Below are 22,910 nucleotides of genomic sequence, written 5' to 3'. Positions count from 1 at the left end.
CGCAAGAGGAGGAAGTTGACTTGGCTGGACCGCTTATTCCATCCGCGTCACCAGAACGATAGATTGCACGGGCAAAGGAGGTTCGCGCCTTCATCTGCTGCCCTGCAGAGAATAATCATTTGTTACGACTGGCATGACCTACGTTTCGCTTCTCTCTTCTGTTGTTCGAATCACGTGGGAATCTGACTTGTTGAGGAGGTGAACGACGGCGTCCGCCCAGACCAGTTCCCCTTCCTACGTCTGGTTCTCGGTTTGGGGTACAAAGGTTACGGATTACGGATAAGGGACTAAAAGGAGGCATGGGCTTGGGTAAAGGACATTAGCATTAGTTTGCATGGACAGGGTGGAGGCGACTGGAAAGGAATGTGATTTTCTCAAGCGTGGGTGGCCGTCATGGATTCACGGGGTTAGGAATGTTTGATGTTAGCATGAAAGTTATATGTTTCGTTACTCCTTGTCTCAGATACACAAGTCTTACGCACTTGACACACTAGCGATCTGATAATTGTTGTTGATCAATGCACTCTTCTTACAATGCATGAGAGTGATTAGGTTATAGCATTGACCTGCTGGGTCACCTTTTGTCGACAGGTTTGTAAGACAGTTACCGATATAGCGCTCCCAGCCCCATGGTTCAGACTACATGCCGCCATGATGGCGGTATTGACAGGTCTCTTGGGGCATTGCATCAGGGGCTGGACAGGACAGGGGAAGTCTCATGTTCCTCAAGCATGAACAGGGCCAACACTAAACAATGGGGCAAGATTGGGTACATTGATGAATGCACAGCCGGACAACATGAGGCTTGTCTCGTGAGTGACACATGTTTCGATGCCGATACAGCATCTTTGATCCGTGGGTTGGGCCGGGGTCTCGTCTCGGGTCTCCGGGGATGGGGGCTTCGGAGGGAGTGCGGGCATAGAAACTGGGGTGGCTTCAGTAAAACCTATCTTTGGCAGGTGGTGTGGGCCCATTCCGGGCTGAAGTGGGGCGTAGAAGTCGTGGACTGCATTGATTGGGCTGGATTGCTCGGGGAGGAGCGCAGTTCGTGGTTGCCGGGTCAGTGAGCGGATTATTTACTTCGACGTCATTTTCTAGAGCTCGAGATGGCTGATCTAGAGACATTTCGACGACCACAGAGCGGATGCAAGAGAAGAACCAATATTCAAATCTTTCTTTTCGTGTATCGGGTCATTTCTGTTGATTGTGAAGCTTAAACTGTGCATTTTTGAGGTTTTTCAAGACTGTTGAGGTGAGTTAAACGTTGACTCGCCAGCCACCTCTTTGGGCACACCCCAGCCACGGGCTTTTCGGGCCTCGTTTCTGGGTTAACCAAGCACAAGCTCTCGCACCTTGACTTGCGCGTCACTCTTTCTTTTCACTCCATTTCTTTCCAGAACCACACTCTCATCCAAACCACACCACGGCACGACACACAACGACAGCCACTATCGACTCAACAATTCCGTTCGGGTCCAGCATTACGACAGCTGCACCTGGGCATATCGCATCACTTCTGAGCTCGGCTGGGGCTCCAGCGACCTTAAGCCCAGCCCGAACACACATTTGTCTCCGACCGAGACCTTCACATTCCATCAGCAACAATCATCATGGCGCCCGCTCCCATCCGCATCCGCGCGGCTGAGGCCATATCCACCGTCTCGGGCCACCTCCTTGAAGCTTCGAAGGTGCTTCTCACCCGAGATGACAACAAGGATGACGACAAGAACGATAGACACAAGCCTACAGTCGATCCTGAGTCGGGCTCTTTCGACCCCCACGACATCAGCAACGCCGGTTTCTTCTTTCTCTTTGCACTCATCGGTGTCGCCTTCGTCGCTGGTGGTATCTGGTTCTTCTTCTGGGCCAAGAATGGCGGCTTCCACTTCAGGGAAACAGACTGGGATGACTACAAGTCCACTGTTCTTCGCCGAACCGGCCCCAACGGTACAATTCTCTCCAACGCAACACGACCGACAAACCTGGGTGGCGGCAGTGTGTACAAGGACGTGGCAGATGACGATGGCCACAATGATCACAATGACGATGGTCAGACTGTCATTACTGAGACCACGGGACTGAGCGGCATCACGGCGGGAGCAAGCGACATTTATTCGCGTGAGAAGCGACGCCGCAAGCAGGAGAAGCGAGACCGCGAGCGCGTCAAGAAGGGCAAGAAGCCCAAGCATCGCTTTGTTGGCGAGGACGGTGTCGAGGATGAGGATGCTGAGCGCTCCGCCAAGAAGGAACTCCGAAACTACCGACACGAGAAGGCTGCTCGCGTGGGCGGCTTGAACAAGGAGAGCGAAGGCTCCCAGTGGGATGGATCTACGAACCCTACCGAATCCAACGTCTCTACAACTCTTCTCTCTGACCGCCAGACAACACCTACAACTACACCTACGAAGCCCAGTGGTGGTATCCGCAAGGTCTACTCTGTCGCTGACCGCCGTGCCGACCGTGAGCAGGAGCGCATGCGGGCTGAGGCCCGACGTCTCCGTGAGGCTGGCCGAGCTGCGCGACGAGACTACAACTACCAGCGAGCCGAGAGCTACACCCGCGCTGAGAGCCAGGCTACCGAGAGTCTGTTGGATGGATCGCAGGTGACCCGGACGACTGGTGACTCGGGTAGTGACCTCGGCACCAAGAGCTACCACCACCCCATGCCTGAGCTCCGGGAGCTTGAGAGGGAGAGGGCCAGGGAGGAGCGCCGTGCCCGCAGGGCGGAGCGTGGATACCGACGTAGCCGACAGGAGGAGGTCGACTAAATGAAGGGAGGTTAAAGAAGGTTAATTTGGGATTTTTTTTTTAATTGCGCACGACGAGGAAGCATCATGTTGTGTATGATTGTAAGAAATGGGTCACGGACGGCTTGCTTTACGGATACAGAGGTCATCATCATTCATGTCTTGAGATTGTTAGCATATGAGATAGGCAATGCAGTAAATGAATAAAGGCGTTAGGCATTAGTTGTGTTTGCAAGTGAACTTGATCCAGTGATATATAGAGTATCGTGTTTATGTCTTGTTGAGAGGTGGTGATGTTGACAACTCACCAGGAGCCTCGGCCGCATGTAGTTGCTTGTAGATGACTTATTTTAGCAAGACTCGGACCCAACAAACCCCTTGAATATCATGTCTGGCTCCAATAAATTCATTGTGTTACGGGTTTCTCTCCCTGCGACCAACATGCAGGACGCACGCATCAATCCCATCCATCCCTGACACGACTGCGGTCCCTTGTTGCTCCGACAAAGTTCTCATGTCTCACCTGTTTACTTTGAAGATTACGGCTTTGTCTCAGCGGGCTCTAATTGAGATGTGCAACAAAACCCCATCATCATGCAAAGTGAAGCGCGTATCGCCAGAAGAAGCTGAAAATAGTTATGCGGCGCTAGCTGGAAAAGATGAAACCTGGGGCGCCTCAGCTGGAGCGCGTAGCCGCCGGGCCGAGAGGGACGACGGCCAGTTGTTTATTTGTTTGCTGTGGTGTGTAAGGGGATGGATGATGTTGCAGGATGCAGAACGAGTTTAATATTGCAAGGGGGGAAGTATTGTAAAGGGGGAGGCAATATTGAAGCTTTTGTCGGTGTTGGTGGTTGATGTTGTGAATGACGACGTCACGGGTTTTTGTTCCATGTCACGCCCTGCCTCATCCAGGCTTTTTGAAATGCCCTTCCTTCCAGGATCCCGTCTCTCAATCGAAGGAAGGGGTCGCTTGGCTAATCCTTGACCGAGCGGTCCCCGTCCAGCCACTGTGATCGTCCTGCTCAGCCTTGGGGGGGCGATCCGGACATTTCGGGCGCACGTAGAAGAATACCTACATCCCCACATGAAGCGTTAAGATTTATGCACCCGGATGCAGCCTGACGCTAACATGATGCGAGTACCACCCGCTCGCTTCCCGCCGGTTCCGTCAGAACCCCTCCAGAGGGACTGCGGGTCCATTTTCGCCGGAAGCCCACCTCACCAAGAAAGCCACTGGACGCATCCGCTATCCACTGGAAGCGTCTCCCCCGTCGGGTTCCACTGACAGGAACCGTCACCCACTGGAATCGTCACCACCGGCGTCAGCATCAGCAAGGGCCCGGTCAGCGGCCGGGACGAACGAGTTTTGCTGACAGGCACAACAACAGGCACAACAAAGGTTTATTTTGTCTCTTACAACTTGGTCTACATACTTGTCTTTATCAATCAACCCCTCCTGCTTCTATTCCCCTTCCTTCCGCCCAACTAACCATCAGTGTCGTGTGCCCAGGCCCCTGCCTGTTCCAAGGACTTTCCTATCTGTGAGGTGTGGCGACATCGCGTGGGCCAAGGCCCGAGCCTCCTCCTCCTCCTCCTCGTCCGGGCTTCTTCTGCTTCTCCTCCACATCCAGATCCCACCAACCAACCACCAACCACCCTCTCCCATCGCCTCTCGTCATTTCTCCTCCTTCCCTTCTCTTCTCACCTTCTCGCACTTTGCTTTCCGCCTCGACCATCATTTTACTCTCCTTTTCGGCGCTCCCTCCTTTTTCTTCCTGCGTTCTCGTTGCGACTAGCGTCTCCTCCCTCGCCGCGCGATTGATTCTTGGATGCACCATTCGCGGCGGTGACGCCGTCCGCCAAGAGTCGTGACTTGATTGTTCTCCCGTATCCGACCGGCCGACCGATTGTCCCGACGAATACGATACGACTCGAAGCAAACGCACGCAATTCCTCATCTTTTCAAAAACCCAACAAAACCAACCTAGAGAAAGAGAGACCTCTTTTCCTTCGACGGAAGCCCATCATGGGGTTATCTTCCTCCCCCTCGTCAGCCTTTACAGGCGTCGTCATCGGCCTCGTATCCTCATTTGGCTCCATCGTCCTTATCGCCCTCGTCATCTTCATATTCTGGGTTTCGGGCTGCGCAAGCACCGGTCGTATCATACTCGATCGCCTCGGTCGACCCGGCGAGTATGATGATGAGCAAGCATTCGCGCGTGACGAGGCTGAGGCCCTCGAGGTCATGGATGACATGGCCCGCCAGGAATATCTACGAGCAAAGGGTAGGTCGCTGGGTTCTCTGGCCTCTCCGGGGCCTTGCCCATCCCCTCAAACACTATTTCTTACTGACGCGTGTCCGCCGCACCAGCCTGGGTCACTGCCAACACTCCAGAGTCTGCGCAGACAGACATCTCGTTATCGCAATATCTCGCCATCCAGGAAAAGGGCGTCTCCGCCTGGGAGTTTGAACCCGAGCTCGAGATCGCCAACTGCTTTGTCGAGGCCCGCACCGAGATTGAGTTTTTTGATTCGGAATGCACCGTCATGAGCAATCTCCCCGTTCCCAAGCAAAACGACGTCTACTACTGGGAGGCCAAGATATACGAGAAGCCCGAGACCACCCTCCTCAGCATCGGCATGGCCACCAAGCCTTATCCTCTCTTCCGGTTACCTGGTGAGTGCTTGTCATACCTCTTGTCCTCCTCTTGCCGCCGTCACCTGCTTACTCTCGTTTTCCAGGATACCACAAGTACTCGGTTGGGTACCAGTCTACCGGAACCCGTCGCTACAACCAGCCCTTTGGCGCAACTCCCTACGGCCCCCAGCTGGTGCAGGGCGACGTCGTCGGTGTCGGCTACCGTCCTCGAACAGGTGCTATTTTCTTCACTCGCAACGGCAAGAAGCTCGAGGAGGTGGTTCATGGTCTCAAGTCGCAGAACTTCTTTCCCGCTATTGGCGCCAACGGTCCTGCTATGATTCACGTCAACTTTGGTCAAGCCGGTTTCGTCTTTATCGAGGCCAATGTCAAGAAATGGGGTCTGGCTCCCGCAACTGGTAGCCTCGCGCCGCCGCCGCCGTACGGATCTGAGCAGGGTAGTATTCTGTTGGAAACGGGCACCGACAGCGGCGCCACATATCCTCAAGGTCGACAACATAGTCACTCGGTCACAGCATGCTCCTATAATGCACGCCCTCCGACCAGCAACCTGAACCCCCAGCACGGGAGAACACGAAGTGGCAACTTCCGCGTTCTGCCCCCGACGAGCCCCGGACCAGGCAGGAGTTCAACCGATATCTCACTGGCGCACTTTGTACCCAACGAAGAGAACGGCGAAGGCAGCAACGCCGGACCTCAGCACGAGACCCACGATCACAACCCCCTACACCTACATCTTGAAGACGCAACGAACCCCCCACCCGAATATCAGAGCCCCGACCATTCCGGCAGTGAAGATGGTCGCCGATACAGCACAGACAGCGAGGAGAACACTCCTTTGATCCGAGTTATGAACCGAAGCAGGGGCAACTCTGCTGCCACTGTGATTCCCCCACGGCAACATGCTAATGACCGAAATCCGCCGGTTCCGAGCTACAGCGATGCCGTACGACAAGGTGCTGGCCGTGACAGAAGCGATAGCGCGCGGTTACCCCAGCGAGATCGACCGTCATCCAACAGGCCTCGAAGCAGTACGTCTGCTTGAGTGCCAGGATAACGCTGGTGATCCCGATGCGACTGGATATTGCTGGCTACGACAACAGCCGTAGCGACGTTGAAGACGAAACGATGATGCCCGGGAAGAGAGAGATTGGCATCAACGACCATGACACCGGAGTTGACAGGAACAAATCACCATACACGATCCATTTCAATCCTTTTTTTGCAGAGGCGCCTGGGAGTTTTTAGCATCGGTGAACACACGGCATGGGACTCTCCCATAGCCGTTCAAACGCCCTTTTTCTTTTTTTGCTATTTGTTAGACGGAGGAAAACTGGTCCCGTCTTGGGAAGCTCGGCTGGATACGAACAAACACTTATTTGGGCCTGGACGGGAATTAGTGATACCAACAACCACAGCAACAACCTGACGGACTTGCACGCTCATTTTTTCTTGTCATGGTTTCTGCTTTTTTTTTGCGCCGCCCTCTTGTCCCTTTTCCCCCTCGGCTTCTACTATAGGACCGCTCCAAGGGGTGGCTAGGTGTCTGGATGAGGAGTTGTTACGCTGCTGGCTCTCTGGTGGTGGTGTTGGTGCTGACGCCTTGGATGTTGTGCGTGTGTACCAACAGAAAGAAAGAGACGGAGTTGACGGGGTCTGAATTAGCCACGGCTTGAATACAAACTCATCTATCCTACCGCACTTTCTCTGCTTGTTTTATTGTGATGAAGACAAGGACAACGAGGTTGGTGAAAAGCCCATGAATTGGATTGTCCTGTTCAAGGTTCAAGGCTCACAAGGTTTCTCACGGTATCTCCCCCCCCCGGGCATCACCGGACCTGCAACATTACCGCCATGCCTTCGTCCGGAGACGGGACGATAGGACATGCTAGTAACCCAATAGTTTCCCCCTTGTCTAACCCTTAGATGATTCCATGCGAGATGAAGCTTTTCGTCCCAAGTCAGAGAGCATGCTGGTCTCAATCATCTCATACAACTGGCCACCTAAGTCTGAGCCACTACACCTCGACGTGTCTGATACAACCGCCTACCTAATAGAGGCGTGACCAATGTGCTCGCTTTTAAAGTTTGAGATACGATCATGACCCCTCCCCAGCCCAGGCACAAGGCGGTGTCAAGAGGGCGTCACCAAGACTCTACCCCACCTCCAACCGTCTTATATTCACACATGTCATTCAGGGTCACTTCATCAGGAACAAAATTGTGGCGCGCAATCAGTCGATCGTCAATTAATCTCCCGGCAGATCGTCCTCGAACCGCCATCAGACTTCCAAGTCCTCCTCAGCAGTTCAAAATTCCAGGCGCTGGAAAAAAAAAAACAATGCAACAACAGTCTATCCTTATCCTCGCGCGATATCCCTCGCGTATATCATCCTCCTCGTTCCAAAGCGTACATATATCCCATGGCATCTTTCGTAGAGCCAGGTGGTCCCAACATCCGAAATCAGATAAAATCATTGCAAAAAACATCAAAAACATGCTTCTGTCCCGTAGTATCCCTTCGCTGCCGTCAACCCTGCGAAGAGTCGAATCCGGCGCGGCAAAACAATCCAAAACAAAATCCAAAAACAAAAACAAATCAAGCAATATCAATAAACACAAAACAATATCAAGTGCGCCGAACAAATGCTTTCCCGTATCAAATCAAAACAAAAAACTCCCATCAACACCAAGCTTTTTGAGCGCGTTTAAAAACACAAACAACAGTCGCTATGCATTTTGGATACGGTGCTTCCGTCACCGTTGGCGGAGTCCGTAAGGAGTGAATTCTATAACCGATGAAGTCGTCATTAAGTCGTCAGGAAGGAGTGTCTATCGGGTATCATTGGTGGTGTTCAAGAAGGAGTGTCGTTTCTTTGCTGGGTATCGTAAGGACCGTGAAAATACGTAATGTACAGCACATAATAGTGCGAGTTTCGTTCGTGGTAGGGAGCGTGATCTAATCTTGTATCTCAAGGAGCGTCGTAAGGATCAAAAGAAGATCCAGTTGGTTGTGGTTGTGGTAGCGAGCGTCGAAGGAACGTGGTATACATGGCGTCTGCGTCGATTTCGAAAAAGCAGCGAGCGGGATCAAACATAAAGTCAAAACAAAATCGACGGCAAATTGGTTGAAGCGATTGGAGAGCGAATCAGAGGGCGAGCCGAGAAACGTCAAGTCGCTCGGCGTCGGGTGTTGTCTTCGTAGCTGTGCATCAGGGGGGCCTGCACAAGGGGCGACGGCGGGTGCGGAGCCGAAGACATCGATGAGGTATGGCGGTGTCGGGGGAGCGGCGTGCTCGAGGTGACAGGAGACTCGGGGAGTGGAAGCATGCCGAACTGCTCCGAGCTGAGGTACGGAGACGGAGCGCTCGTCAGCGAGGCCATGTAGGGAGATGGGTCCTCTGGAGGCGGGTATGTTGGTGTGGTGGTGTTCATCCTGGGTGGAAACGGTCAATCCCCTATTCTTATTCGCGCAAAAGACCCGGTGGCCGCCTCGAGGAGCCTAAATCCACACGGTCTGGACAGGAGTGACGAACCCGACGCCATAGTTGTGAGGAGAATCGTGCATCGTGGGAGGCCCGCCTTGCAGGGCGTTCATGTCCCAGGTGCTGTATTCCTCGGTATCGCTGTACGCAACGGAACCCTCAAAGGTGGACGAAGCTGGACTGTAGGCTCCCGTGTACGCCGGAGACGGAACATTGAGGTACTGCTGCGCTGGGTACGGCGACGAGAGAACCAGAGGGCTCACCGACGAAGGTGGTGGTCCAGACGCATTGAGCATCGGCATCTCCTCAGTGCTGTAGCTGAAGGCAGGGTTCCCATACAGGTACGACTCGTTGCTCGGCATCTCCTCGTGAACAGTGAAGTTGGGAGGGTTGAACTGCGGGAACGACGGAGTCCTCTCCGGGTGCAGCCAGCCCATTCGCGATCGGAACTCACTGATAGTGTCAATGGGGAACTCCATGAGCGTGAGAGGCGTCTGGAGCTCGCCCCTGGCACCAGAGACATTGATGGACATGAGACGCCGAGCAATTTCCTCAACGGGAGAGATGGACAGACTGCCAAAGTAGGCAGCACCAATCTCAGGGAAGAGTCGCTCCATGAGGAGGGCCACAGTGTACAGATGAGCAATGACGACCAGCGAGTTGGGAGAGCCATGGTAGTTCTGCAGGTAGTTCACGGGCATCCAGAAGAGCCAGGTCCGCAGCGGCCGGAGCCTCTCAAACTGCTGAGCAATCGAGAGCGTGGGGCTGATCTTGCGAGAACCGCGGAGAAAGCCAATGAGATGCTGGATCTGAGTGGTGTCCTCCTTGTGGTGCTTGAGATGAGCCTCCACCTTCTGAACCTGCTCGAGCGTGCGCTGGAAAGCCTCAAGATCCTCGGGTCGCGGCTGGCTGGGACGGTGGTCCTGTCCAGGGGAAGGCGGAGCCGTGGGAAAGGTGCTGCTCTCGGCGATGAAGTCTCCAAACTGGGATTCGTGCTTCCAAGCGTCCATTGCGTCGATCACCTGCAAGCAAGTCAGAGCTGTTTCGGATTGTTTCGAGGTTTGGTTACTCACCGAGGAGGTGCCCTGCATCAGCTGTGTCCAGCTGCGCCTAATCATTGTGTGAGCCGCCGTCACAAACTGCAGAATATACAATACTTACCAGTCGGTGGCTTGCCAGGAGAGCACCAGAGACGCAGCCAGGATGGCGTCGGACGTCTCTCGAGAAAAGGAGCCAATGGCCTCCTGCAGACCCTTGAGAGCAATGCCTCGATGTTCATACGCCAGGCTGCCGACTAGAGGGCAGTCGGTGAGGAAAGCAATATGCATGGCGGAAAAGGCGAGCAGGGCATGCATCACGTAGGGGGTTGTGGCGCCGATTCGGAGGAGACTATACCAATATTAGCATCCGTCAACGTATGATCCAGATCTGTGCGACCTACGTTGGGATGTGGCGAGTCCAGAGGGTGAAGTTATTCGCATCGATGGTGGCCAGCTGGTAGTACAAGGTGGCGACGTGGTAAATCAATCGGAGGTCTTCGAGCGAATAGAGATGGGGCATGGGAGCCGGATACAGACCAAGGCTCGGGAGCGGGAAGATTCCCGTCCTCTGCCACTCGGCGATGGCGGCTTCGATCTGGGGCGTCCACATGAGGTCGGGCTTGTCGGGAGTGGTAGATCGCTCAGCATCGGGAACCTGCACATCGTTGTACGGGCATCGGATCTTGTGCTTGGTGCAGTTGCGACTACGGTATGGTCAGCAAGGGAGGCTGCATCGAGGTGCCGTTTTGGAACCAACTCACCATTGAGGGAAGTTCTCGTCACAGCGGATGTGTCGGCGTTTGCTGCAGAGAAGCCGTTAGGGTGAAACTGTGCAGAACCATATTTCCACTTCAATGAAGCTTACCAGGTGTCACAGCCCTTGCGGGACTTGGTGTGGCTGCGGCGAGGAGGACCACCACCGGGACCAGCCATTGTGAAAGTGATGAAGGTGAAAGTGTAGCGAAAGACCTGTCGAGGTTGTAAGAAACAACACAGTCACCCAAGATGAGAGTCAAGAGACGTACGCGGTGTCCACAAAGGCAAGCCTGTGGACGGGTAGCGAGCGTTGGAGAGACAAGGGCGCAATTGGCGATCTACCCAGTCAAGTTGCTTCTGGAAACCGACTTGAGGCAATCAAGTCAAGGGTATTCCGGAGAAGAGATCTGCGAAGATCGACACACTCAGGGAAGAATGGACAGCAGTTCGAGAGCTGGTGGACTTGATGAGCTAGGCTCAGGTGCAAGTCGAGGAACCAAGCTGATACGGAAGCAATTCCAAGTTTCTAGCGTGACTGGAATGCTCGAGGAGCTCTACGAAGCTGCGGCGATCTCGGCTAGATGAGCTGGATAGGGAATCTCAAAAAAACTCGGTATCGTAGTCTGTCAGGTTGCCCGTGTCCAAGTCTTCCTTCTTGTCCGTGATTGGTGGTAGCGATCGAATGGTTGGTGGCTTTGTTTGATTTTCTTTCCTTTTCAAGACAGCTTGATGCGGATTCAGGGAAGCGAGCGTAGATATGCAGAGACAAAGATATCAACTACACGCGGGGCCGAGGGCGAGGGCGAGCCGGGGGTGATGAGGGCTGCAGATTTTGGAGAGCTCGTATTACTTGGAGACGAGACGGCAATCCGTTTGGCAGGTCAAGTTCGGGGCCGGGGTGTGCGTTTTAGCGTGGTTCTTGTCCTTATCTGTCGATTGGTCTTTGCACAGAGCGATTGTTCCTTTGTTAACGATCCACAGCGGGAAGCGACTGAATACCCCGAGATATTGGGGAAAAGGTATCGTTGGTTGAAAAGAAGAAGAAGGGGTCGTTGAAAACCCAAAGCACCAGTAAAAAAAGCGAGTGACAGGAGTCGACGAGGACTTCCTAAGAGAGTTGGGGGAGGTGAGGAGGGAGGAAAGCGAACGTGTTGTTGGTTTGGAGAGACGTTGATGATGGTTGATGGAGTTGACCAAAAAGGAATCGAAGAGGGGATCCGGGAAGGAGCTGGGGAGGGAGGCATTGTTAAATACAAGCAGGCACCGGGGAGGAGCGGCCGGGGGAGGAGCAACCGGGGGGGTAAGAGTGGGAGTGTGAGTGTGAGGATGCGGATGTGGATGTGGATGCGGTGCCGGGGAGTGGGAAGGAACCTTGGGAGGAAGGCTGTGTAAGGTCAGGCAGGTACGTTTTCTGTGTGCCAGAGTAAGAGGGTGCCATGTGCGTGCTTGGGGGGGCAGAGAAGTGTGTGAGCAGGTGCCAGACAAGACCCAAAAAGAGATACCCGACGGCACACCCACCAGCAGAAGCAGCAGCACCACCACCACCACAAAACAGCGTCAATCACTCCAAAGCAAAGCGTGAGAATGAGCCCAGGGAGTGTCAAGACCAGAGGCTGGCATGGCAGGCGAGCTCGGGCTAGCTAGGGCCAAGGTCACTTGTGGATTGTGGAGTGCGGGCTCCGGGACTACGGCAGCGGCAGCAATGGATGGATCCCCCATGGATCGGACGCTGACCCATGGCCCATGGCCGTGAACCCCGAGCGAGCAGAACAGAGTACGTCTGGGCTGTACTGTATCATTGTTCCGCGTTGGGCCACAGAAGGAGAACAAGCACGCTAGGATGGGGGGGCGTGCCCGGTGCCACAGGTGCAACAGGGGGGGCGCTCTGTAGCCTCATCAGAAAGGGCCGTTGTCTCCAAAAGGTCCCTTGGCTGGGCATCTGTCATAGTCGTCGACCATCCCCGTCCCCATCCATCCTCCACCCATGCGTGCGGGTTTGCTGGGAATGGGGACGGACGGTATGGGTGTGTCGGTTCATCACAGACCATAACCTTAGTAACAGCCCAGGCCAGGACAGGATGGGGGAGGGAGGGGGTGCGTGAGGATTCTGACTCTGGTCTGGAAGTAGCTCAGCCAAGCTAAGCGGGCATGTTAATGTCGTCGGGGATCGGATCAGTTTGGGGATGGATGCTACTGCTTGCTACTGTACGGCTCCCGCAAGCCAAGGCAAGGTAAGGCAAGGTAGGACGGATCCATACCTGAGGATAGCATCGATCCATACCGTGCCCTCTGCTGTGTGCTATTTTGGGGAGCAGAAGATTGGGGATGAGCTATTGGGCAGCCGGGCTGGCTTGCTGGCTGGCTTGTGCTCTGCTGGCTCGTTGTCTGGTTCTACAGGACCACCGAGACGGTAATGCTTGGACTGGACGTGGACGGACGGCATGATGAGGGCCGGATGTGGGCTGTCCTCCGCTTCTTCTGTCCACCGCCGCTCCAGCCGGTGGGTGGTGGTGGCGGGAAGGAAAACCAGCCCAGCCCAGCCCAGTCCTGGCTCAGAGGGGAGGGGAACAAGGCAAATGCAAATACAGAGGACTACAGTGGGAGACAGTGGCGGGCGGGCACCCTCCAGAGCCTGTTTAGAACCATCTCCAGTGGGCTGGGTTGGGGCGACAGGACGGGAGGGTCAGCGGACAGGCCGGCATCTGCAGCAAACAGCAGACTGACTGACCAGAGGCGAGTGAGGGCCATGAGACGCGGGAGCAGAAGCAAAAAAGCGGCGGCCGAGGTAACCTCTAGGTGGAGGGCATGACGCACATGGCTAGGGCCAAGGGGGACGGATCCAAATGTCATGGATGAATGATAGTGCCCGTTTCTGTTCTGCGACCGTCGGGGGGACCAGAGTCGCAGAAGCTGAGAGTTGAAGAGAAAGCATTGGTAAAAACTGCGAGCGAGTGAAGCGAATGGAAGCCAAGCCAAGCCCACGACAAGACGGGCAGGCGGGCAAGCGGGCAGGCATTGAGCGAACAGGTGCGTGCTATCAGTCGGACAGACTCCCCCCAGGCAAAGCAGAGCAAAGCAAAGCAGAGCAGAGCTGCTGTTGCTGCGAGCGGGTGGGTGACAAAAACCCTACGTAACTGAGTAAAAATAACTTTTCGAGTCCGTGCTCGTTCTTCCATCCTAGGGTCGTCAGGTCGTTGTCGTCAAAAGCCGCCCGCTCCTTTTGCTCCAACGCCGTCAGTCGGGGCCTTAGTAAGGCAGGCTGGCTGGTCGGGTTCACGGCTCACTGCGGTATTCCGACCCTTCTATTCGTCCGTCGGCCGCGGGGGCCGCCCTTTTCTGGCAGATGATTGGGCTGTGGTTCGCCGAATGGCCAAGAGGGCGCTGTTGGCGGGCTCTGACGGCGGCGGTGGAGGGACGGTGGGCGGTGGGGAGGCGTCACGGACGGACAAACCGGGGCCGGTAGTTGAGCTTGAGGCCATGGAGGCCAGGCCCTGACCCTTGAGGTCTCTCCAAGCCAGCCTCATCATCCCATCCAATGCCTCAGGCGGTCCAAGGCTAAGGCTGGGGTTCACTGCACCGCATCGCATCGCATAGCGTCCAATCCCTCCAAGCGCCATCTCACAGTGGCGAGATCGCTCCAGAAGCGGCGCAGAAGAGAGATGTGAGGCTTGATTTGAGATGGAGATATGGAGAAGGCGCATCTAAAAAAGGCACTACCTTAACTGCAGCTGGTAAAGTCGTGGACGAGAGACGCTGGAACGTTACCTACGGCCCACCGTCATGGCCGCACGAATGCTTCTAGTTCAGGGCCCTTCTTTGCTTTGGTTCGCTTTCCCAGCGCTTTGGTCTGCGTTGCTTTGCGTCGCCTTGCCTTGCCTCGCAGCTGAGACATGGAACAAATGACCACTCAGGCGGCCCAGAGGGCAAATGGCCTCAAGTTTGCACCCGCCGTGCCGTGCATCGCAGCGCCGCCCAGCGCATTGATCATTATTAGCAGCATCATGACATCCGCCCATTCCATCCTTCCATCGCTGACGGCCGTCCTCGACTTCTGCATCCTGGCCCCAAGGTAGCAGTAGCAGTAGCTGTACAGCAGCATCAAAGAGGGCTATGCTCGTTCCCTTCTCGGGCCTGTCTATCTGTCTCATCCATCCTTCTGAGAGCGTCATCATTCCTCATCACTCATCACCCTTTCCTTTGTCACCCCCCTCTCCACTCTCCCATCAGCACTTCTCTGTCCAACCCTACCAAGACGTCTGGGCTGTCTGTGACGTTGGCCTCGATGTGCCTGGACGGGACAACCTCGGGTGCGCGAAGCAGTACTGTGCAGTAGATCGTTCGCCCGCTTCAGCCGGCCCTTGCCCTGGTCAATTCTGTGAGGGCTTCCATCTGAATGTAATGTCTTGGACACACCCAACCTTCCTGGTCCTGGTGCGGTGCCACGGCCGACCGGGTCCCCGGGCCTTTGGCGGCCGAGGTGTGTGCCGCGAGGCTCCAGCTAACACCTCGTAGGGCAGAAGACAGAGAAAGGAGCGGAGCATTGAGCGCAATGAGGGTCGTTGGTCGAGAAAGTATGCTCTCCACCATCATGGTGAGGCTATCTCCAACCACGACATCGGCCATGACATAACAGCGCTCTTTTCTTTTGGCGGTATCTCTCATCCCTGCGTGTGCCATGCCTGCAGTCTGCACGCAACTTGACTGGGCGACGAGGTTGGTCACTGGCATTTTCAGCACGGATGATCGGGGACAGCTGCAAATCATCTGATGCTAGGACGGGTTTTGCTCCCCATGATCATGATTCCCCCAACCTCGACCGGCCTATTCCTATTCCCTCCTCGCTTGGTCTCCCTCCGTCTCCTCTTGCCCCTTCGGACTCGGGTTCCCGAGCATGGGAATTGATACTACCGTGGTGTCCGTGCTAACGGCCCAGATCCAACCACCAACCTTGAGGGTTTTCGCATTCGGGGTCAGTCGGTCGGGGGGGAATGGTAATATTATGTCTGCCATACCTCGGCCTCTTCCTCATTTGCTCGCCTTTTTTTGCCCAGCACCACCCTTGCTCTGGACATGACATGGAGGTGACAGTTATGCCCGTTTATGGCAAGCGAATTGAGCTGTCACAGGATGCCGCAGTGTCCCAGAGTTGAATAGCGCAACAAAGGTGTCGAAATCGAACGTTCCGTACGAATCACGTTGAGCGCGCCGTTGCATCTTACAGATACTGACTGGTGATCTGCAATCTGCACAAAAATAGCCGACCTCCCTCTGCACCCTGCAAACCCGCCAGAGCAGACTGCCCAACTCCCTTGGGAAAAGGGCCAAGTGCCAAGCAGCATAACATGCACCAGTCCAGCTGTCTTCGGCATTAAGTGGGCGAGGGTCGGTGGGAAATCTGAGGCCGGCACGGAGCCCTCGGCGGGTGAGGCATGAGACATAAAAAGACAACGGCCGGGGGCAAACGGAACATGATGGAGAAACGCGGGCTGACAACCCGTCCGAATGGAGCGGAACAAGGTTGGAGACAAGAGCTTGGCATTCCAAGGCCCCTGGGTGTTCCTCGTCAACCGAATCCTTTGAACCTTGTATGAGATTCGACATGCTTCAGATTGATTAGGCCCAAGGCTTCTCAGAAAACTACTAGAACTGGTATGGAAGGCAGCCAATGACAGCTGTGTCAAGGCTGAGCATCCATGCCTAGGATGAACGAAGATGCTTTGCTAGTCTATTATAACTGACCCAGGCTCGAAGAGCACTTGTTCATCCCACTCGGCATGTAATTAGAATCACCGTGTCATTAACAACCCGTCTCAACAGAGTTCTCATCGGCTCTGGAATACTGCCCGAGCAACCGATCTCAGCACACACAAAAGCCGTGTACCCCGAGTCACTTACGCCTAGAAGATGTCCTGCAGGTTCCCGGCTTAGAGCCAGCTACGACTGATTCCGCTGGCTGGTTACTCAGCCCGGGTTGGGCTGTTGGCCGTGGCGGCCGATGCCCCATCGGGGACCGGATGTGGTGCGGGCGCCTCACCGGCGCGGTTCAATTCAGGCACGCGATTAATTACCAAGCCCCGTTACTCAATGGGGCAAGGACTCACCGGGGCATTGGCAAATTGATCGGACTTGCTCGAATCAATATCCTTTCCAAGGGTCATTTCGTTAATCAGCAATACACGAGCATTCTCATCATATTTAGCCTTTGGCAGGATCTAGCACGGAAGCACGGAGCCATAAGGCGATCTCCGGCAGTTTCGGTATCCCAGACGATCTTCTCTTTGATGTGCTGTCACAGCCTTCTCTTTAGGTTTGAGGCTGTCAACGATGTTACAGAGGACGCGCATGATAGCACACGCCCATGCCCATGCAAGGACTCCCCGGTGAAGGAAAGTGCAAGTTTCTTCCAAAAAAGCAATTCCCGCTGATTTCTTCCAAAACATTGACCAAAAACAATGAGGCTGGGTAAGGAACAGGGAGTGTCAACGCTTGTCAGTCATGAAGCATCTTATCACTTACAAACTGGGACAAAAATAGACTAGGCAGGTTACCTCGTCCACCTCAACGTCCAAGTGATGGGATGGGGGAAGGCAGGGCCTCCCCTGGGCTCCGTCAACGGATGGAGCATGCAGCTGAAGAGCTCCTACCCTGCCTTGGGTACAGGCGCATTGTCTCTCATGCGAAAGGAAGCAACGCCCTGCCAAGGTGCCTTCCGACTTTGCATCTCCTCAGACCCAATCCCATCGACGGCTGCCATGTGATGTTCACCCACGAGGAGTGCATCCCATGCATTGAGCCAACCAGCTCCTTCACTCCCTCAACGATGGCCTCGTCGACTCATCATCATCATCATCACCATCGCCATCACTTCTGATGGAATCTGAGTCCACATCGCCGCCACTTACACCGCTCTCCCCGATCCCCTTAGTACAGCAGCCCAAGAAGACGCCTATCGCCTCGGCACCAATGCGCAGTACTCCAATCAGGCCAAGCGTGGGATGCAGAAGGCAGTCTCGCACAGAAACTCAATGATCAGCAGGTTCCTAGCACCGGCCTGTGAGCCACGAGCACATTTTGTCCTGTACAACCTCGACCGTCCCGAAGTCGCACACGCCCGGCAATCAGGTCCCAATCATCCATGTCCATCTCCATGCTCCATTCTTGGCCCGTCCCATTCCCCCATTGCGGTCACTTTCCGTCAAGGGATGGGGCCATTCAGAAAATCGGCGGCTCGGAAGAGTCCATCTCGCAGATGTAACCGGCTTTTTCCAGCGTCATTTCCGTGCGCCAGCAGTCCAAAAGTCGCCGGGTCAGTGGTGTCTCCTCCTCCCTGTCCGTCATAGAATCGAGTTCTATTAGTCGTGGTCAACGGGGGACAAACCTCAATGAGGACAACCCAAGGTCGGCCAAGAGAAGCTATGGACGCCGCCGTCCGTCACCCTGGCCACCGTCGAGTTGCCCTTCTTGAACCTCCAACTGATTCATGTCGTGGTCTAGATGCCCTCCGGCCCCCATAACTCGCCCCTAGCTCTCCCGAGCCCAGCCTTCCGGCCCGTGAGTGGAGCGAACCGCTCCAGGTGCCGAGCTTGAGCAGACGTTCTGCTGCAAAGACCAGACGAAGAATGGACTAAGCCAGCTTAATCTCTTCACGGACCACAACTTCAGAGCGAGCCATGACCTCACACTCCGCGGCCGCCCTCTGATGGGACGGTTTCATCACATGGACAGCTCTTTTCTTCTTTGGGTCCTGGTTCTCCGCCCTAGGTCCCACAGCTGAAACCAGCCTTCAAGTTGGCCGATGACTAACTAACGGTCATCAAACTCGTCTGCCGCTCCATGAATCCATCTCGGCCGACATATCGTCGACTGCCACCTGCCATTGGCTGCGCAAGGGCCCAAGACCGAAAAATTGAAGACTCGACATTGAGAAAATCTGGCCATTTTTCGAGATCGCCCCAGGTTTTAGGCCTAGTCCTGCCGCTATGAGGTCATATGCCAAAAGGCTACGAATATTCGCACTCGCCATTCTCCGAGGGTTCTTCCATCCTCTACTGCGTGCGCCGGCCTTGCCGATAGCGCCCTCAGACATGCCCTTGCCTCGAGTGGATCATGTCTGAAAAGTATCTGAGACAAACGGATGTCAAGACTCGCCATGTCTCAAAGGGGGCAGGCCAATCCGCGGCAACGTGTTTTGGACGCGGCCGATGGAATATTCTCTCGTCTCTTTGCGCCTGCCACCGGAGATGTTGAGGCGGCATTAAGCCAATGCTGCTGTCCAAAGGTTGTCTGGAGGCGACAGGGACCCCTGCCCCTGGATCAGATCTGATTCACAGGCCTCTGACGCTTCTGTTTGGCTGAAACCGCAAACCTCGTGTCCCAAAATGGGATTCTCCCTGCCAACCCTGACCCATGTCGAACTAGAGATAGGGCATTTCACCAATTGCCCATCAGAACCTAGGCCATATTTCGTTCGTGCCATGACCATGACGCCAGGATCCCAGGCGCCCACGTTGCACCAACGGCTCAACTTCACCACCATTCTTAGACAGGACGCTCCCATTTATGGAACTTCTTGTTCACATCGTGGGATCAAGAGGTTTCATCCCTGCATTCGCTTACTCCCTTGTCATCCAGGTGCTCAATACGGAAGCTTGCAACAACTGGGGCATGCTCGTTTCCGTTCAGCTCAACAAATGTTCACGATACCTTCACACGCTCGACCTGGCTAGGGAGGCTGGTCGCTTGTTGGTTGAGGTGGGGACGCTAGGGCCTGACTCGAGCAAGAAGCATTCCAAATTACACAAAGTCGATAGTGCTCTCTGCGTTATCAACGTTGTGGCCGGCCTCCTGGTCTATTCGGTTCAGATTTGCGGTGGTCCAGGCATAAGGACAGATCAAATCGTGTTGGATCTCTCTCCTATGCTGCTGAGGCTGGCAACGACATGCAAACTGCGGCTAGGGCATGGCTCTTTGCCGCAATCAGCACTAGCGCGTTGCTATTCTTGAAGGTTCGCCATGAGTTCATCTTCTAGCCGTCAGCCAGAAGCAGCGGGCATGGGGAATTAGCCATGACCTCTTCCAATCGACTCGACCCATGAGGGACCCTAGACATTCCAGTCTGAGCTCCCCCACGAGAGACAGACAGCGGAAGCGGTGAAGTTGGGTCGGCTAAGGGCTCTGGCGTGCCTGGGAAGCTGAAATTGTGCATCGCACCACCTGTCTCAGAAGACGCTAATGAAGCACGTCCCGTGTAGCTGGGAGGGACAGGGAGATCGAGATGCAGACAGACCGATGATCGCTTCGGGGACCCGCGCCGGACTGGTTGCTCCAACAATCACAGCGAGCGACGTGACTATCATGGGATGTGGACGGTCCCTGGTCGTGGTCCATCACCCCACCGCACGCCCAATCTACTTTGGGGGTATCAAGCAGCGAGCGCCTTTCCTTTCTGCCAGCCCAAACCCAGAGGCTGATTAAAGAGCATCTCGAAGCACGCTCTATCTCATCGGCCCATCCCATGCAAGCTCGCGCTGCGGGGAATGCTCGACTCGGCCCAACATTACCACGCCGTTGGACCTCCAGCATGGTTACGATTCGCCTGAAGCGGACGGGGAGGTCGGGATAAGACGATAGGCCCCCGCATGGATCCGCAGGTCTGCCGAGAGGGTGAGGGTCTCGAGGCTTGATCAGCATTTTCAAAATTGCGCACGACAAAAAGTCCCTACACCACCCCGCCTCTGATGCCCCCCTGGGATGAGAAGGAAGAAGATGCGTGAAGCTACTTACCCTTGCATAGAGCGAAAAGAAGAATTCAACGGTCGGTGGTTAGGTCTTGTACAGACACGGCAGCTCAACGCATGAACCCACGGTGACGAAATGCCTGCGCGAGACCTCAGATGCCGGGTCTCTTGGCCTTGCTCTGATTCGCCCTCGCTCGGCCACGAGGGTCGGCCCCGCGAGTCATTTTATTTATAGAACTTCCTGTTTTGGGCATCTTCTTTTCCCAACACGCCAGAATGCCATGTCCTCTAGCGTTCGGAGCCGAGGCATGGAGAAGTGTTGATCATGACCATGGATTTTCTGTCAAAAACCTCCCTCTTGTTGCATGCCAACCCAACCCGCCGAAGCGAGGGGGTTGGGATGGATGGGGACTGTGTCAAGAGGCAATTGTTGCAACAAGAGATTTTCAGGGCGACCCCCTTCACACCCACTCTCATCTCCATGAGTCTTTTGGACATGCAGAGATTGGCGACTTGGCCGAAACCTGACGGAGCAACGCAGCGCAACTCGCAAGCCGCACCGCTTTGTTGGTCTGGCTGCGTATGCAGACCCATGGCATCTGTCTTTCTTTTTCTTTGTCGCTCACCTTCACCGTCGCAGAGCTATGAGCTCGGGCGCAGCAGGAATGCGTCTGTAGCGTCCGCTAACCCGTCAGCGAGAACGAGACATTAGTGCATCCAAGGAGAGGCCTTTATTGATGGTCAAGCCGCAACGGGTGCGTTAGACCGACTGGGAAAAGCTCATCGGCCAGGTTGGAGGCGGTGCTCTTGGGGTGTGTAACGCATCATGTTGTCACAGTTCAGAAAAAATCTCCGGATGGCATGGAGTTGGGCGCCCAGTCAGTCGGTCAGTCAGTGCAGCGCCCTCAAAGCTGAGTGCTCCAGAGCCAGCTGGGTCCGCGCAGCGATCACAGATATGATCACCATCTCAGCTGTACTGTAACTGTCTAGGGAGGGTATGTCATGTGGTCTTCCTTGTTGATCGACATCGCTTGTCGGGCAGTTTGTTGCTCCCGTCTCGCGTCATCGCTTATTGATTCTGGCTGAGCTGAACTCGGAGGGCAAGCAAACATGGACGACTGTCGACGTTACGAGTACGGATGGCATGGAGTGAGAATTCACCATGGCTGATCTGAGGACATCCATCACAGACTCGGGCACCAAACTGCAGTTGGCCGATCTTGCCTCTACTGTACTATTCATCATGTTTCGCAAGCGTGGAGAAATTAATTTGGGCATCGATGTGGGCAGACTGTATCAGATCTGCGGCGGTGTCCCTCACTCGGGACCAAATGGGTGTTCCCAAGGAGAGGCCGACTTGCGCACCAATCGATTTGCAGAAGAGAACTAGACGGTGCTGATCGAGCCAACACCGGGTTCATGAAGCCATCGAGAGTGCATTTCGGAGATGTTGAGTTGGCCGTCGACTCGTGCAGGCTAACGAGGCCCGTCATGAGTGCAGCTCGCGAATCATGAGCCATGAGCATGACGATGGGTCTGGTCAGCCAGTGAGATGGCCAGCAGGCAATGACATAGTTGCATTTGTTTGTTCTATTAACAGCATTTTCAGGGTCCTCACGACGACGAACTCCTTGAGCAAGGGTCTCTTAATGGCTTACAGTAACGTATCATTCCCAGATCTGAGTGCTGACTCGTCTGGCTGAAGCCACCCAAGAGGAGCCACGGATGCGGGCCGACGACAACTGCATGGCATGGCACGCGACGGTGGCGCCTGACCAAACTCAACCAAGCGTGCAGTGCAGTGTGGTGCAAAGAGAGTTGCTCCAGGATTTTCGAAGACTTGTTTGATCAACCTCTCACACCGAAGACTGTCCCAGGGTGGCGGGTCAGGTCAGATCAAGACAAATGGCCAGTTGAGCACCAATTCTATCTAGCACCGAGTACAAGCCCCAAGGCCTAACCGTAGCGGGCGAATGATGGCGAGAGGCTTGGCCCTGACAGGCGGACAGTACGCCGGAGCAACGAACGGGCCATCTTCACAGGGACTTTTTACTGTCTGTCTGTCTCTGCCACTGTCACTGTCCCCAGCCGCGCCAGCCCCGTAAGGTTCGCCCGAGAGCCCACCCGTTACGGACCAGCCACTGAGGTTGAAGGCGTTGTTCTGGACCGGGCGATTACTCGCAGGGCGTCGGCGCCCTGCCGACAGGGCCAAGGGACAGGGGGCAAGGGACATGGAGCCAGGATGGGGAAGATGGAGCCCGCGGTGGGCCAAGCAGCGTCCAGAAAGCAGGGTGGCTATGCTATTAATGGTGACATGAACAAGGGCCATGCATCACCGCCAAGACAGTCGTACATTGAAGTCCCCGGCCTCCGACGACCACCGACGTACCTAGTGTCAAAGCTTAAACGGCACAGCAGCAATGCTCCTCTGCTGGCTGCTGTTTTGTGTGCTCTGCTGTGCGGCGCTGCTTGCTGGGCTGATGGTT

At 55.2% G+C, this 22,910-nt stretch overlaps 3 protein-coding genes across 3 annotated transcripts; 2 read left to right on the top strand and 1 right to left on the bottom strand.

Moving 5' to 3' along the window:
• Window positions 1–1,610: 1,610 nt before the first annotated feature.
• NCS57_01251700 (uncharacterized protein) lies at window positions 1,611–2,768 on the top strand (the record flags this gene model as incomplete). Its single annotated transcript, XM_053062189.1, has 1 exon — window positions 1,611–2,768. One exon carries the CDS (start codon window positions 1,611–1,613, stop codon window positions 2,766–2,768), a length of 1,158 nt encoding a protein of 385 aa, XP_052908717.1.
• A 2,005-nt stretch (window positions 2,769–4,773) lies between these two features.
• NCS57_01251600 (Protein SSH4) lies at window positions 4,774–6,451 on the top strand (the record flags this gene model as incomplete). Its single annotated transcript, XM_053062188.1, has 3 exons — window positions 4,774–5,032; window positions 5,119–5,424; window positions 5,490–6,451. 3 exons carry the CDS (start codon window positions 4,774–4,776, stop codon window positions 6,449–6,451), a joined length of 1,527 nt encoding a protein of 508 aa, XP_052908716.1.
• Window positions 6,452–8,577: 2,126 nt separating this feature from the next.
• Window positions 8,578–10,864, bottom strand: NCS57_01251500 (Zn(2)-C6 fungal-type domain-containing protein; the record flags this gene model as incomplete). The annotated part of the gene is made up of 7 exons (XM_053062187.1): window positions 8,578–8,842; window positions 8,943–9,913; window positions 9,965–10,001; window positions 10,053–10,280; window positions 10,333–10,635; window positions 10,693–10,734; window positions 10,797–10,864. 7 exons carry the CDS (start codon window positions 10,862–10,864, stop codon window positions 8,578–8,580), a joined length of 1,914 nt encoding a protein of 637 aa, XP_052908715.1.
• Between the last annotated feature and the right edge of the window lie 12,046 nt (window positions 10,865–22,910).

Source organism: Fusarium keratoplasticum, chromosome 10 (genome assembly GCF_025433545.1).
Source record: "Fusarium keratoplasticum isolate Fu6.1 chromosome 10, whole genome shotgun sequence".
Taxonomy (NCBI): domain Eukaryota; kingdom Fungi; phylum Ascomycota; class Sordariomycetes; order Hypocreales; family Nectriaceae; genus Fusarium; species Fusarium keratoplasticum.
The sequence above is the reverse complement of the archived record's forward strand: the minus strand, read 5'-3'. Positions and strand labels throughout refer to the sequence as shown.